This window comes from Apaloderma vittatum, unplaced genomic scaffold (genome assembly GCF_000703405.1).
Source record: "Apaloderma vittatum isolate BGI_N311 unplaced genomic scaffold, ASM70340v1 scaffold15693, whole genome shotgun sequence".
Classification (NCBI taxonomy): Eukaryota; Metazoa; Chordata; class Aves; order Trogoniformes; family Trogonidae; genus Apaloderma; species Apaloderma vittatum.
The window spans coordinates 6964-18950 of record NW_009709931.1 but is presented as its reverse complement, the minus strand read 5'-3'; the positions used below and the strand labels follow the sequence as shown (position 1 = coordinate 18950).

Here is an 11987-nt window from a genome sequence, read left to right as displayed (position 1 = left end):
GCTCCCCCCCTTCTACCCCCCCCAGGGAAGCCGTGGGCCTTCTTGGCCACGAGGGCACTGCTGGCTCATGGCCATCCTGCTGCCACCAGCACCCCCAGGGCCCTTTCCCCTGCGCTGCTCCCCAGCAGCTCAGTCCCCATTTAATCCAATGATTTCAGGCACTGGAGAGCGAGAGTCCCCTTGAGGATCAGCCATCCCAGCTCTGCTGCGTCAGCGTGTACCTGTTGGCCAGCGAGCTGCTGGCAGCTGCGGCTTTTGTGCACGGTGTTGGGTTTCAGCTTGAGCACAGGCCCCTGGGTGGTATCAGCGCGGGGAGAGGAATAAATACTCCACGAATACAAGCAGATTCTGAGAAATGGCGTTCAAGTATTACACTCCATGTCGGTAGCTCAGCGTCGCCGCTGTCCTTCGGCAAGGGAGCTGTTAATCGAACGGGCTGCGGTGTTCTTAAGTGCGTGCGATGAGGAGGGTTTGAAGTGACCAAGGAGAGAAAATTAATTAACTTCAGGAAACCCTCCTTTTCTGTGGAGAATTAAGGTGGAATATCCTATAGTGCACTTACATGGTGGTAAGTTTGAGCAAGTGGCTTTAAAAGGGCAAGTGTGCCACAAAATCTGTGCTTTCTAGCTTATTAAATCTTCTTTTATCTGGCTTAATATTAACTGAATATTCTTGCCTCTAACCAAAGTTTGAGTGAACCATGGGTAGTTGTGGCTCTCAGGCATGTTTGTGTTGACACCATCAGAACATGTGCGTTCTTCCTAGTTTTGGAATAGATATTAAAAGCCTTTAATTTTGCATTTATCTCATTAAACCAGCGTGATGAATCACAGTGTTTAGATTTGGAAGGGTTGTATCGATACAATGTTGCGCGGATTGTATCTCCTTGGAAGGAACTGGACTTGACATAGAAGATCATTCCGGTCTTGTTCTTTCTTTAGGTACTTCTCTAAGCTCTTGAGAGGCAGGAAAACATGAGAATAAAGAACACTTTCACTGGAAAGTATTTAAGCAAAACCTTATGTGAATGACACAGGTAACAAAACAAAAAAAAAATAAAGGAGCATTCATTTCAGCAGCATTTTTCTTTTTTTTTAGTGTGGTTCCCACTTCTGGCAAGATCATTTTCTTTTTTTAATGGTATTTTTACCTGCCAAAATAAAAATACTTTGTTTTTAGAAGGAGATAGGAGCCTAGCATGCTATTTGTTACTTAATGCTTTCTGTGCGTAAAATGCAAATTCCCTAATTCCTTGAGCCTTGGAGGCTCACTCGCAGTTTCGGGACTGAAGAGAAGGCACCTGGTGCTGGAGTGAGGCTGGCGTGCCTTGAGCTGAAGGCCTCTGGCTCCAGATGAGATGTGGTGCAGGTGTTAGTGGAGTGCAAGCCATGGTCCCCGATGCCAGATTGTAGATTTTTATTTTTTTTTTGAGCAGTTCAAATATTAAGTGATGTGGCAACAAGTGAAGTTTTTAGCTGAAGTTAGTGTGCAGGGCTGCTGAGTTTGCTGTTGATGGTGTTGCCAGGCTGGTTGATACTGAAATGAGGATGTTTAGAAATGGGGTAGGTATGTTTCTATGTTTTTTGACCTCATCCTTGAATCAAATAAAACTTCTACGATGCGCTCGAGAGCTCGCTTGCAGCCGGCATGGGTCGGCTGTCAGAAATCGCCGAGTCTGCAGCGTGTTTTTGTGGTGCAGCGCCACAACCAAAGCTCCTCCTGCCAAAGCCCTTCTCACGGGCTGCAAACCATCCCTTTCCCAGCGGGGAGAGCTGCATGGCCAGCTCTCCAAGCTGTCACATTCTCTGCTCCCCTCATCCCAACCCTTTTCTCCTTTGAGTATCCCTGGTGTTGGAGCTCTGGCTGTTCTGGGCTTGTATTTCACTTTGATAGCTGTACCATCACCCTGAACACTTGTATGCTACCACCCATCATGGCATTGAGCTCCTGAATTGCTCTTCTGGGCAAACTTGTGTAACCTGAAATTATCTGACCTACGGTTTGAATTTGTTTCACTTCCCATTTGTATGAGTAAAGCTCAAACAGCCTGAAATATGAAAAGAACTTTTTCTTGACTGACTGTGCACAGAAAGCTAGGCCTGGTAGTACTTGCTGTGGAGATGTTAGGAGTATGTTTTGTCTTCTCTGAAGAATTTGTCACACTTAAACAGGTGGACCTGTAAAGGAAGCCAAAGTTAACTGCCTTCTCCTAAATCCCTGAAACAGAATTTCATGCCTTTCTGGACTTGCAGTGCAACGCAAACCTACAGCTCAAGGGTTCTTGGGCAGGGATCGCACAGGCCTGGATGTTTAGCAAGTGTCCTTTTGTTTGCTCGAAGTAAACCCAGATGTTAAAATGTAATATAGTGGGTTTTGAGCCCAGTTCTTCAGTCTTTCAGAAAGGTATCACAATAAAGAAACAATTAATTTGCTTCCTTGAAAAATTTAATGGGGCGGCAAAGTTTCCCGAGTCTGGACTGCTGCACGTGCCGTGTGTAAAGTTCTTCTAGAAAAAGAGGTGAGGTTTGTCCTACTTCTTCCAGAAAAAAAAAATCTGGCCACCTGAGAAGGATTGTGTGTTTACTGGTGCTTCATACCAAGTCAAGTGCTACGTTTATGTGGGGATTTTTATTTTTTTCTCCCTGACAATTCTTTTTGGTTGCTTTACAGCTTTGGGTGAGGCTTCAGAATGGGAGACAAGCCTATCTGGGAGCAGATTGGGTCCAGCTTCGTACAACATTACTACCAGCTTTTTGATGCAGACAGGACTCAGTTAGGAGCAATATATGTAAGTATCTACAAAAAGAGGGCTGCGACTCTCTCCTGTTATTTCTCCAGGTTTCCCTGTTTTGATGCATGGGAATACATGGCGTGGCTTATCCTGACTCCAGAATGTTGTTCAGTCCAATCATGTTTACTCAGCCTTTTATTTATTGCATTCTTTTACACTTCACTTCTGTTTTGAGCTTCATCTACCTTATCTCTAGGCAGTCAGACCCATAAAACCCCTTGACTGGCTGAAGACAATGGCTTGTAGTGGAAGGGGCTGATGATCCCGTGATGAAATTTTCTACAGGAACAAATACACTGGCCTTAGGCATTGAGTTTCCGTGGCCAGGTTTTGCAAGAAGCTTCCCCTAGGTTTGGCAGAGCCAATGCCAGCCGGCTCCAAAGGCGAAGGCGCGACTGGGCGAGGCCAAGCCTACCAGCAATAGTAGTAACGTCTCGGAGAGAACGTATTTCAGAAGCAGGGAGAAGGAAAAAGGTGGCACTTGGAGAAGGAGGAATGAGAATATGTGAAAATGCCAAGGTCTGTGAAGAAGGGGGAGTGGATGTGCTCCCGGTGCCAGAGATTGCCCTGGGCTGTGGTGCAGCCCCTGGTGAAGCAGGCTGTCCCCGTGCAGCCCCTGGAGGTGATGAGGTGTGGATGTCCCCCTGTGGAGGACCCCACGCCGGAGTGGGTAGATGCCTGAAGGAGGCAGTGGCCTCATCCTGGAATCACAGACTGTTCGGGGTTGGAAGGGACCTGAAAAGATCATCCAGTGCAACCAGAGCAGGATCCCCCAGGGCAGCCACACAGGAACGTGTCCAGGTGGGGTTTGAAAGTCTCCAGAGAAGGAGACTCTCTGGGCAGCCTGGGCCAGGGCTCCAGCACCCTCACAGTGAAAAAATGAATGTTTTTTGGAACCTCCTACGCTCCAGCTTGCACCCGTTGCCCCTTGTGCCATGGGAAGTGTGTGCTGGAGCAGGCTCTTGGTAGGACCTGTAGCCCGTGGCGAGAGAGGAGCCCATGCTGGAGCTGGTTTGCTGGCAGGACTTGTGGCCCCCTGGGGAGCTCATGCTGGAGCGTTTTGCTCCTGAAGGACTGCACCCCATGGAGAAGACACGTTGGGGCAGTTTGTGAAGAACAGAAAGACTCACATTGGAGAAAGGTTGTGAAGAGCAGTCTCCTGGGAGAGCGATCCCGTGCTGGGGCAGGGGAGGAGTGAAGAGTCCTCCCCCTACAGAAGAAGGAGCAGCAGGGACAGCATCTCATGAAGTGACTGCAATCCCCTGTGCTGCTCAGGTGGAGAAATCAGGAGTAAAGCTAAGCCTGGGAAGAAGGGAGGGATTGGAGGGAAGGCGTTTTGAGATTTGGTTTTATTCCTCATTCCCCGTCTCAAATTTGATTTGTAATAACTTGAGTTAATTTTCCCAAGTCTGTTTTGCCCGAGATTGCTGAAAGATCTCCCGGGCCTTCGCTCGACCCATGAGCCCTTCGTTATATTTTTCTCTCCCTTGTCGAGCTGAGCTGGGCGAGTGATCGAGCGGCTGTGGTGGGCACCTGCCTGCCAGCCAGCGTCAAACCACTGCACCTTAGTTTGCCGTTAATTTACAGACGTTGATTTACTCGAATCCCTTTTGAGGGATTTAAGTCCTGTTTCTGTGTTTTAGCAGTTCTTGCAGGTGTTTCTTGGGTCTCATGCTCTATTAATCCTCAGAACACTAACATAGATTTAAAATTTTGAATCCAGTTTATTTATAATTTGTTAAATCTAAGTTAATTCTTTTTTTTCCCCAAAAATTAGGCTTTTATTTTTGCTCCTCGTTTGGAGCAAACTAAATTTGACTTCCAAAATTAAAGGCTGTAAGTAACAAACCCAAGGAACATGAGCTTTTAGCTTTTGGAGGAAGACTCCTCCAGCACATACAAAGGGCTCTGCCTGTGGAGTTGATTACTGGTGGTGAGGAACGTTGCCGGGTGGCCGAGGCAATTCAGCAAGACACTCAAGTCTTACAAGTCTTCCAGCAGCACATCCTGTTTTTCTGATTTGTTTTTCATCTCCTGGATGAGTTGCATGAAGCTTCACTAAGCTCTTAAAGGGTCAAAACTGTTGCACGAGCATCGTCTGACACCCCTCTTCATATCTTGGCAGTATCCACCAGCGCTGGTAGCGTTTGCTCTTCGGATTGTCGTGTGTTTGCTGCCTGCTAGAATGTTGTCGCCTTTTTGGCCAAGAAGCTACACAGAGAGCCCATAAAACAAGAAAAACAAGTAACCTCTGTTCAATCCATGGCTCTAAATAAGAAGGTGCTTCGCAGCTTCTATCACATTACTACCAAAACTGTGTTCGGTAGAAAACTGATGATAAGGACAGGATAATTTAAATTCCTTCCGCACAATGAACTCCTGGGCTTTTTTCACCTTTAGGCTTTTTCTGTGGAGGTGGGACCCTGTTCTGGTGTGCCTGAATTGCACCAAGGTTGCAACTTGTTAAATTAGAAGAGATTCTGCAGAAATGGGTTTTTATTGACAGAGACCCTATGGGAGCGAGCAAATTTTTTAGCATGCAGGGAGCTCTTGGATTCGTTTGATGTTCCTGTAGTGCTGCTTCTACCACAAAGTTCGCTTTTCTCCTTTAGCTTTGAAATCCAAGTCCATTGAGCTTTTATAACCTATTCCAGGTGTAGGGATCTGGGCCAGTGAGGTGGAGTACCAAGTCCAAGAGTTGTTTTACCGTTATCCTCTGGCAGTCACTTTGCAAGAAAAAGCTGTAGCTGCTCCTTCCCTCTGCTTTGTGCATGTAGTTACTTATAATGAAATCTTTTCTTATTTTTATTGGTTAGGTTTTCTGTTGGGTGCAGGGCGAGGGTGCTGGTGAAGATGACAGCAGGTGGACTTTGAGCTTGACGGAACCGAATGCAAATTTAAGTTTGCTTGCTACGGTTTAAAATGGGATTTGAGAAAGCAGAGCTGGGTCAACAGTAGGATATTGGAACTCTGGTTTTGAGTATCTTGAGCAGAATGGAAAGTTTTCTTGCCCGTTGCTGTCACACCTGACCTAGCGTGCTCAGAACACCCTCTCTCGCGTACTAGGAGAGCTCGTAGGCTGAAGTGGCTCAATCGCTTCGTGCCAGGCAGGGCAGCCCGTTAGAAAACCTTCAGAGGCACATTCTGCCACTCCGGCTGCGAGTAGGGTGTGCAAATCGGTACCTGGGAGGAGGAAAAGCTGGTGGTACAGCTCATCCTGTCAAATGTCTTCCGATGTTTTTGTCTTCCTACATGCTCGACTCTTTATCCGTAGTTTTTTTGTGTATGTGCGTCCTTTAGATTTTTTTCTGAAAGCTAACTTAGATCTAAAGGCAGGATTTTTTTTTTTTTGCTGGTAGAATCATGATAATGAAATTTAATCGCTTTAATTTCTGGTTGGTTATTCTCCACTCTCTTCAGTTGCTCTGTGGTTTTGTTCTGTTTCTCCTTGAGGTGGTTCCCACATAGCTGGATTTTAAGAACAGATGCCAAGTAAACTAAGTCTCTTACCACGATTACTAAAGCAGGTTGCTGAATTTTTTCCTTTTCTTTCCCCCCAGATTGATGCATCATGCCTTACGTGGGAAGGACAGCAGTTCCAGGGCAAAGCAGCTATTGTTGAAAAACTCTCTGTAAGTCTGTCACCCCGCCCAAATGTTTTGGGGAAACGGTTCTGAAGACTGTAAATGAATTGCTTCTGGAAATTGTGCTATGATTTCAGCAGTTTCGAACGTGGGACTTGTGCTTCCAACTTTTGGCCTTCAAAACGTGTTATTTGTGATTTAATTCTGTGTTCCATTGGTGGCTCTGATGGTGGAAAGTTAATTGACTCTGTTGATTCACAAGGTTCTTTTGTGACTGCAATTGCCTCGAAGATTATTGATTTATTTTTAAAAAAAGTATAACTCATAAGCTGACCCCATGATCCAGAGGAATGAAAGGTGGTTTTTTTGTTGTTTTAAAGCATACCAAGGAAGTAGCAATAGCAAAGCTGTTATTAGGAGCTCTCTAAGATAGAGGCTATTGCCAGGAACAGTTTGTTTTCTGATACAGAAACTGCAAATAAATTCTCTGGTGGAGAACCTGACTTGCCCTCGGTGCAGCATTTGTCAGCCGTTCCAATACGAGTGGTTATGGTTGAAGACTTTGAAACCAGTGTTTCCTCTTCAGCAAGTGGGAGGAAAGAATTTCTTACTGAGTAAAGTCTGAAACTCTCTATCCATCTTCGTTTAGTGAAACTTGGAGAAGTTTTACCTTTTGGATAAATCCACGCTTCTGTTTTAAAACTGAGTGTAATTATAAGCTGCCTTGAAACCAGAAAAGTTGTTTCTGTTGCAAGATAGGTGGAGGACGTGCTTTTAGGTCCTGGAGCACTCTGCTCAGAGCACAGTGCATCACAGAATCACAAAATCGCAGGCAGATAGATGATTTTTGTTACACATTGAGAAGGAAAAATCTTTGTAACTCCGATTGTCTTGTGCAGCTCCAGCTCCTCTGTTTTGGAATTGCCGCTTTCATCCAAAATCCTTTTAACAGTGAAGGCCGAGGTTTGCCCTTGGATCTGTTTTAGTTGCTTTTGAGAAGGCCTCAGCCCTCAGAATAGCACAGCTTGCAACTGCACGCTTCTAGACGGGGAGATACTCAAGCTCCAGAGTTGCTCGTTTGTGTACTCGGTGTTCTTTAGCCCTCTGGGCTAGCAGCCATTTAGATCCCCAACCAGCTCAGCATTTGCTTGGCCACCGCGTCCCAGACTGCTGCCTTGGATCCGGCCCAGCGCAGATCAGTCCCTTCCCTGCCAGAGCGTTACTCATCTTTACCTGTGCCCTGTGTGCGGGGCCGCTTGGACTTGCTGGATTTGTGTGCCCACTGCGTGGGCTTGCTTGGGGAGTCAAGGTGTGCTGCTTTGCCTCGGGAAGGCTTTCTTTTCTTACTCGTATCCTCTGCTTAAGGAAGAAATGTAGTAAAATTATTCCGTGCCCTTCTGCTGCCGTGGCTCGTTCCAGCGCGGTATCAGCTTACCGTGAGTCTAACGTCTGTCAGCCTGGCTCTGTCTGCTGTTTCACTTTCATGCACTCAACCACTCTGTGTTTCTGGAGCTTCTTAAGGAGTTGAGCAAATCACTGGAAGTTCAACACTGGAATTCTTTTGTGCTTCTGCGGTGCCGTGTTCTTCAGCGCCTGGCTGATCAGTCGCTGTGAGTGCCAAGGGGCAGGATTTTCTTTTAGGGCTAGTTCTCTGCTGCGGAACAGCAACGCCACGGCACCTTTTCAGCCTGCTCTGTCAGATGATGCTAAGGCAGTAGGGCAAACTCATAGAGACATTGCTTGGCCTGCACTGCTGCACCCGTTGTCTGTTACAGAGTGGGTGCTGATACTTGTTCTGTCTTAACCGGTGCTGGACTTAGTTGTTTCAAAGAAAGTGCCTGTGCTAAGCAGGGTATGGCCTGATTTACATTGAGCATTTGAGATAATCTTGTAGTTACAGGAATAACTACACAGGAGTGAGTTAAAGGTGCTTGACTTTCTTCACAAAGTTTCTTTTATCTGACTTGAAGGAGGATTCCATGGTTTTGGTAGTGAAAGCCCAAAGAAATTTTAGTATAAGAGACATCAAAAAAGCCTTGGTTGTTGTGTGGTTTCTTGCTTCTTTGTTGCTTTTATTGTACTCAAGAAATGCTTCTCTCCAGTACAGAAGGAGATCCATAAGCAACCATCCTTTTGAGGTAGCTTCTGTCTCTCCTACAAACCTGTGCTGTCTCCTACAAGCTGACCCCCCTCTTTCCAGTGGGTTTTTCCCCCCCTGCATCACTCAACTGGCCAACCATTGGCGTCCCTCTCTCTGAAGGGGACAATCAGAACAGGCACTGCCTTACCCAGCTTTGTTTTCAGGTCCTTGGCGCTGTTTTGCAAAGCTCTTGACTCCGAAGCCTTTCCTTCCTCCCTGTCTTCTCTCCCCACTCTCACCTCTCACTGGCATCTTGTCACACTGAAAGCCGGGTGCTGGATACGACCACATTCATTGCCCTTCATCCCTTTGCCTTCTCAAGAGATGCTTCTTGGAGGACTCGTGCAGCATGAAGTTGCTGGGCTGAGGTGGGACCAAGTTTTGGCACCTGGGTCAGACCAGTCCCAGGCACAAACACAAACTGGGCACAGAGTGGGCTGGGAGTAGCCCTGAAGAGAAGGATTTAGGGGTGTTGAGAGACGAGAAGCTCAACACGAGCCAGCAGGGCGCTCATGCAGCCCAGAGGCCAACCACACCCTGGGATGCACTAAGAGGAGTGTGGCCAGCAGGGCAAGAGAGGGGTTTCTCTCCCTTTGCTCTGCTCTGGTGAGACCCCACATCAAATCCTGCGTCTGGTTCTGGTGTCCCCACCATAAGAGGGACGTGGAGCTGTTGGAATGAGTCCAGAGGAGGCTGCAAAGATGAGCTGGAGCAGCTCTGCTGTGAGTTCAAGCTGCGGGAGCTGGGGCTGTTTAGCTGGAGAAGAGAAGACTCTGGTAGGACCTTATTCCTGCCTTCGGTGCTTGAAGGGAACCTACAGGAAGGCTGGGAGGGACTTTTTACAAGAGTGTCCAGTGATAGCAAAAGGGGAAATGGATTTAAATTGAAGGAGAACAGGTTTAGATTGGATCTTAGGAAGAAATTCCTCAGTGTGAGGGTGGCCAGACTCTGGAACAGATTGCCCAGAGAGGCTGTGGCAGGCCCCCCCCCGGAGATGTGTCAAGACAGATGAGGCCGTGAGCAACCTGGGCTGGTTAAGGGCGTCCCTGCCCATGGCAGGGGGATGGATTGGATGATCTCCAAGGTCCCTGCCGACCTCAGCCAGTCTAGGATTCTGTCAGAGGAAGGGTGTGCAGTGTCCCACTCGATGCTTGAACAGGTTCTGTGGGCACATCGTGGACTGAGGTTTGGGATGTTGACCTTGGATAATAATCTGCTGGTAGCTTGGAACAAAACTGCTCAGGATTTTGGTGTTTTTTTTTTAAAGTGTCTATTCCATATTAGAAACCAGTTGGCTGACTTTGCAGGTTGTCATAGGCTGGGATTGTTCTCCCAGCTACGAGGAAATGCTGCAGGCTTCATTGGAGAGTGTTCTTGAATAGTGTCCCTCTGATAAGAGGGCTGCTCCGTACACTTCCTTTGCTTCCCCAGGTCCTGATCCTTCCACAGTTTCTGTGTTCTCAATCAGCCAAGGCTTCAGCTTCCTGATATTCTTCCTAGAGCCTTATGCCTGCAGAGCCAAGAGCGTACTTCATGTCCCTGACTGTAGGACTTGGGTCTCCTGTTCTCGCGTACCAAGATTTTCTTGGAAGTTTTTCAGGCTCCTTCCACTGGAATGAAACGCAGAACTTGGCAGAGTACGTGTTTGGGTCTTCCTCGACCTGTGAATGAATCGGGGAAATGAAGTCAAGGCATCAGAGTACAAACCTGAGGCTTAAATGCCTGGGTGCTGCTGTCTGGGTGTCAGCCGTGGGGTCACCTGGGGCTCCATCTGTGCTGAGCTGCCACCTCCAAAGCATCACTTGGCACTCACGTAGCTTTTGATAGAAAGGCGCCGAAACTGTGTTGGTGCGACCGGACTTATCTCAGAGATTCACTGCTGGGAGTCAGCCGTGGTTGGAGTGTGAACGGGGTCGAAGTTGAAAGAGAGGAATTACTCCTCAGTGTCTGGTGTCTCTTGCACACTTAACTCCAGACGTACTTGCATGTGGTACATGAGTGTGGAAGACTTTTTTTCTTTTCAAAACATGTGCTTTTGATTGCTACTACCTCCTCCTCTTTTTTCCCCGCCCTGTTCCTGCCTGGTACATGGCAAAGATGGTTCCTGTTGCTGTTCTGCTTCCCCTCATGTGCTGTTATGAAGGCGAAAAAGGAAAAAAAAAAAAAGAAAAAAGGTGGATATGTGGATTTCAAGTCCCGAAAGCTGGTTCTTGGTCGGCCACCTTTCTTTTGTACACATAGTCACTTTAACAAGGAAAAGTACTTGGAGTAAACAATTTTTAAACACTGTTTAGAGCAGAGGAGCTTTGTGCCTTCATCATACAAATTCTGAGGGTGTAGATGAACTGAAGCTCTCCAGGCAGTAGGAAGAGGAATTGCTAAATGCATATGGTGACATATTTTACGTCTTGGTGCTAGAAAAACAACTATTATGATCAACCCAGCCTGAAAAGCATCGAGTTGCAACAACTGTCCACGCAGTAACCACCCAAATAGTCTAACACTTGATGATGCTGGATTTGTGTGATCTTTGTTTCATAAGTTAAACAGTGCAATGGCTGTACGCTTCCTTATTTTGCCTTTTTTTTTTTCATTTCAGAGCCTCCCTTTCCAAAAAATACAACACAGCATCACAGCACAAGACCACCAACCTACACCTGACAGCTGTATACTCAGTATGGTAGTGGGACAGCTTAAGGTAAACTCTTTCCATTACAGGTTAACAAATGCTTATATCTGAGATTTTTTGCAGGATTTTGAAATCACCCGGTGTCTGAAAACTTTAAAATGCTCTCTGGGGTGGGCAAGGAGCACTGGTAAGCTTGCGTTGGGATGTCATCCTTCTGCTCTTCAAGACTTGTCAAGGAACTGCTCCTGCCTTCAGATAACTAGCACTAGGTAAAATATCTGTAATTTGACAGTTGTGTGCTCCCGCCAAGCAAAGCACCCTGGTTTTTACTGTGTATCCTATGGGCTCTGGAAGCATCGATACTTCCCTTCCTCGGTTGCACTTAAAACCATCGTTACGGTGTTCTTGGGCAACATAAGCTCATCTAGTTTAATGTGCTCTTTGACGTAACGTGTGCATCGAGCTGTGGTTTAGCAGACTTTATTAGCTGGCAGCCCTTCGGTAAGACCACGTTGTCGTGGTTTTGCTGTCACACGACACGAGAATACGATGTTTATTTAAAAGCGTGACTTTCCATGGCAATAGCAAAAACTATCAGAACTAATTTTGTCAGGGTTAGGGCCAGCCACGCTGTCAAGTCAGGACTCTTAAGCCATCCAGTCTTTAGAGTTACTTGAACCCAGTTTCTTTTAAAAGGGCTGTTGAGGTTTCCTTTTCCCTTTAGCTCTGAATGATCTGGTGTCAGACTGTTTGAGCTTCCCCTGGCTGTCCTGTTAACTCAGCAAACAGCACTGGAAGTTTGAATCTGCTTGTGTAGCTATTTCTCCTTAATTGTCTCGGGCT

At 46.8% G+C, this 11987-nt stretch overlaps 1 protein-coding gene across 1 annotated transcript in view; it reads left to right on the top strand.

Annotated features, from left to right (window-relative positions):
- The first annotated feature begins 2669 nt into the window (after positions 1-2669).
- Positions 2670-11987, top strand: part of NUTF2 (nuclear transport factor 2) — a 14843-nt gene continuing 5525 nt past the window's right edge. Inside the window, exons 1-3 of the mRNA XM_009867122.1 lie at positions 2670-2788; positions 6352-6423; positions 11115-11213. Of these exons, the coding sequence (XP_009865424.1) occupies positions 2690-2788; positions 6352-6423; positions 11115-11213 (270 nt within the window). The 5' untranslated portion in view covers positions 2670-2689. The remainder of the gene's footprint in view (positions 2789-6351; positions 6424-11114; positions 11214-11987) is intronic.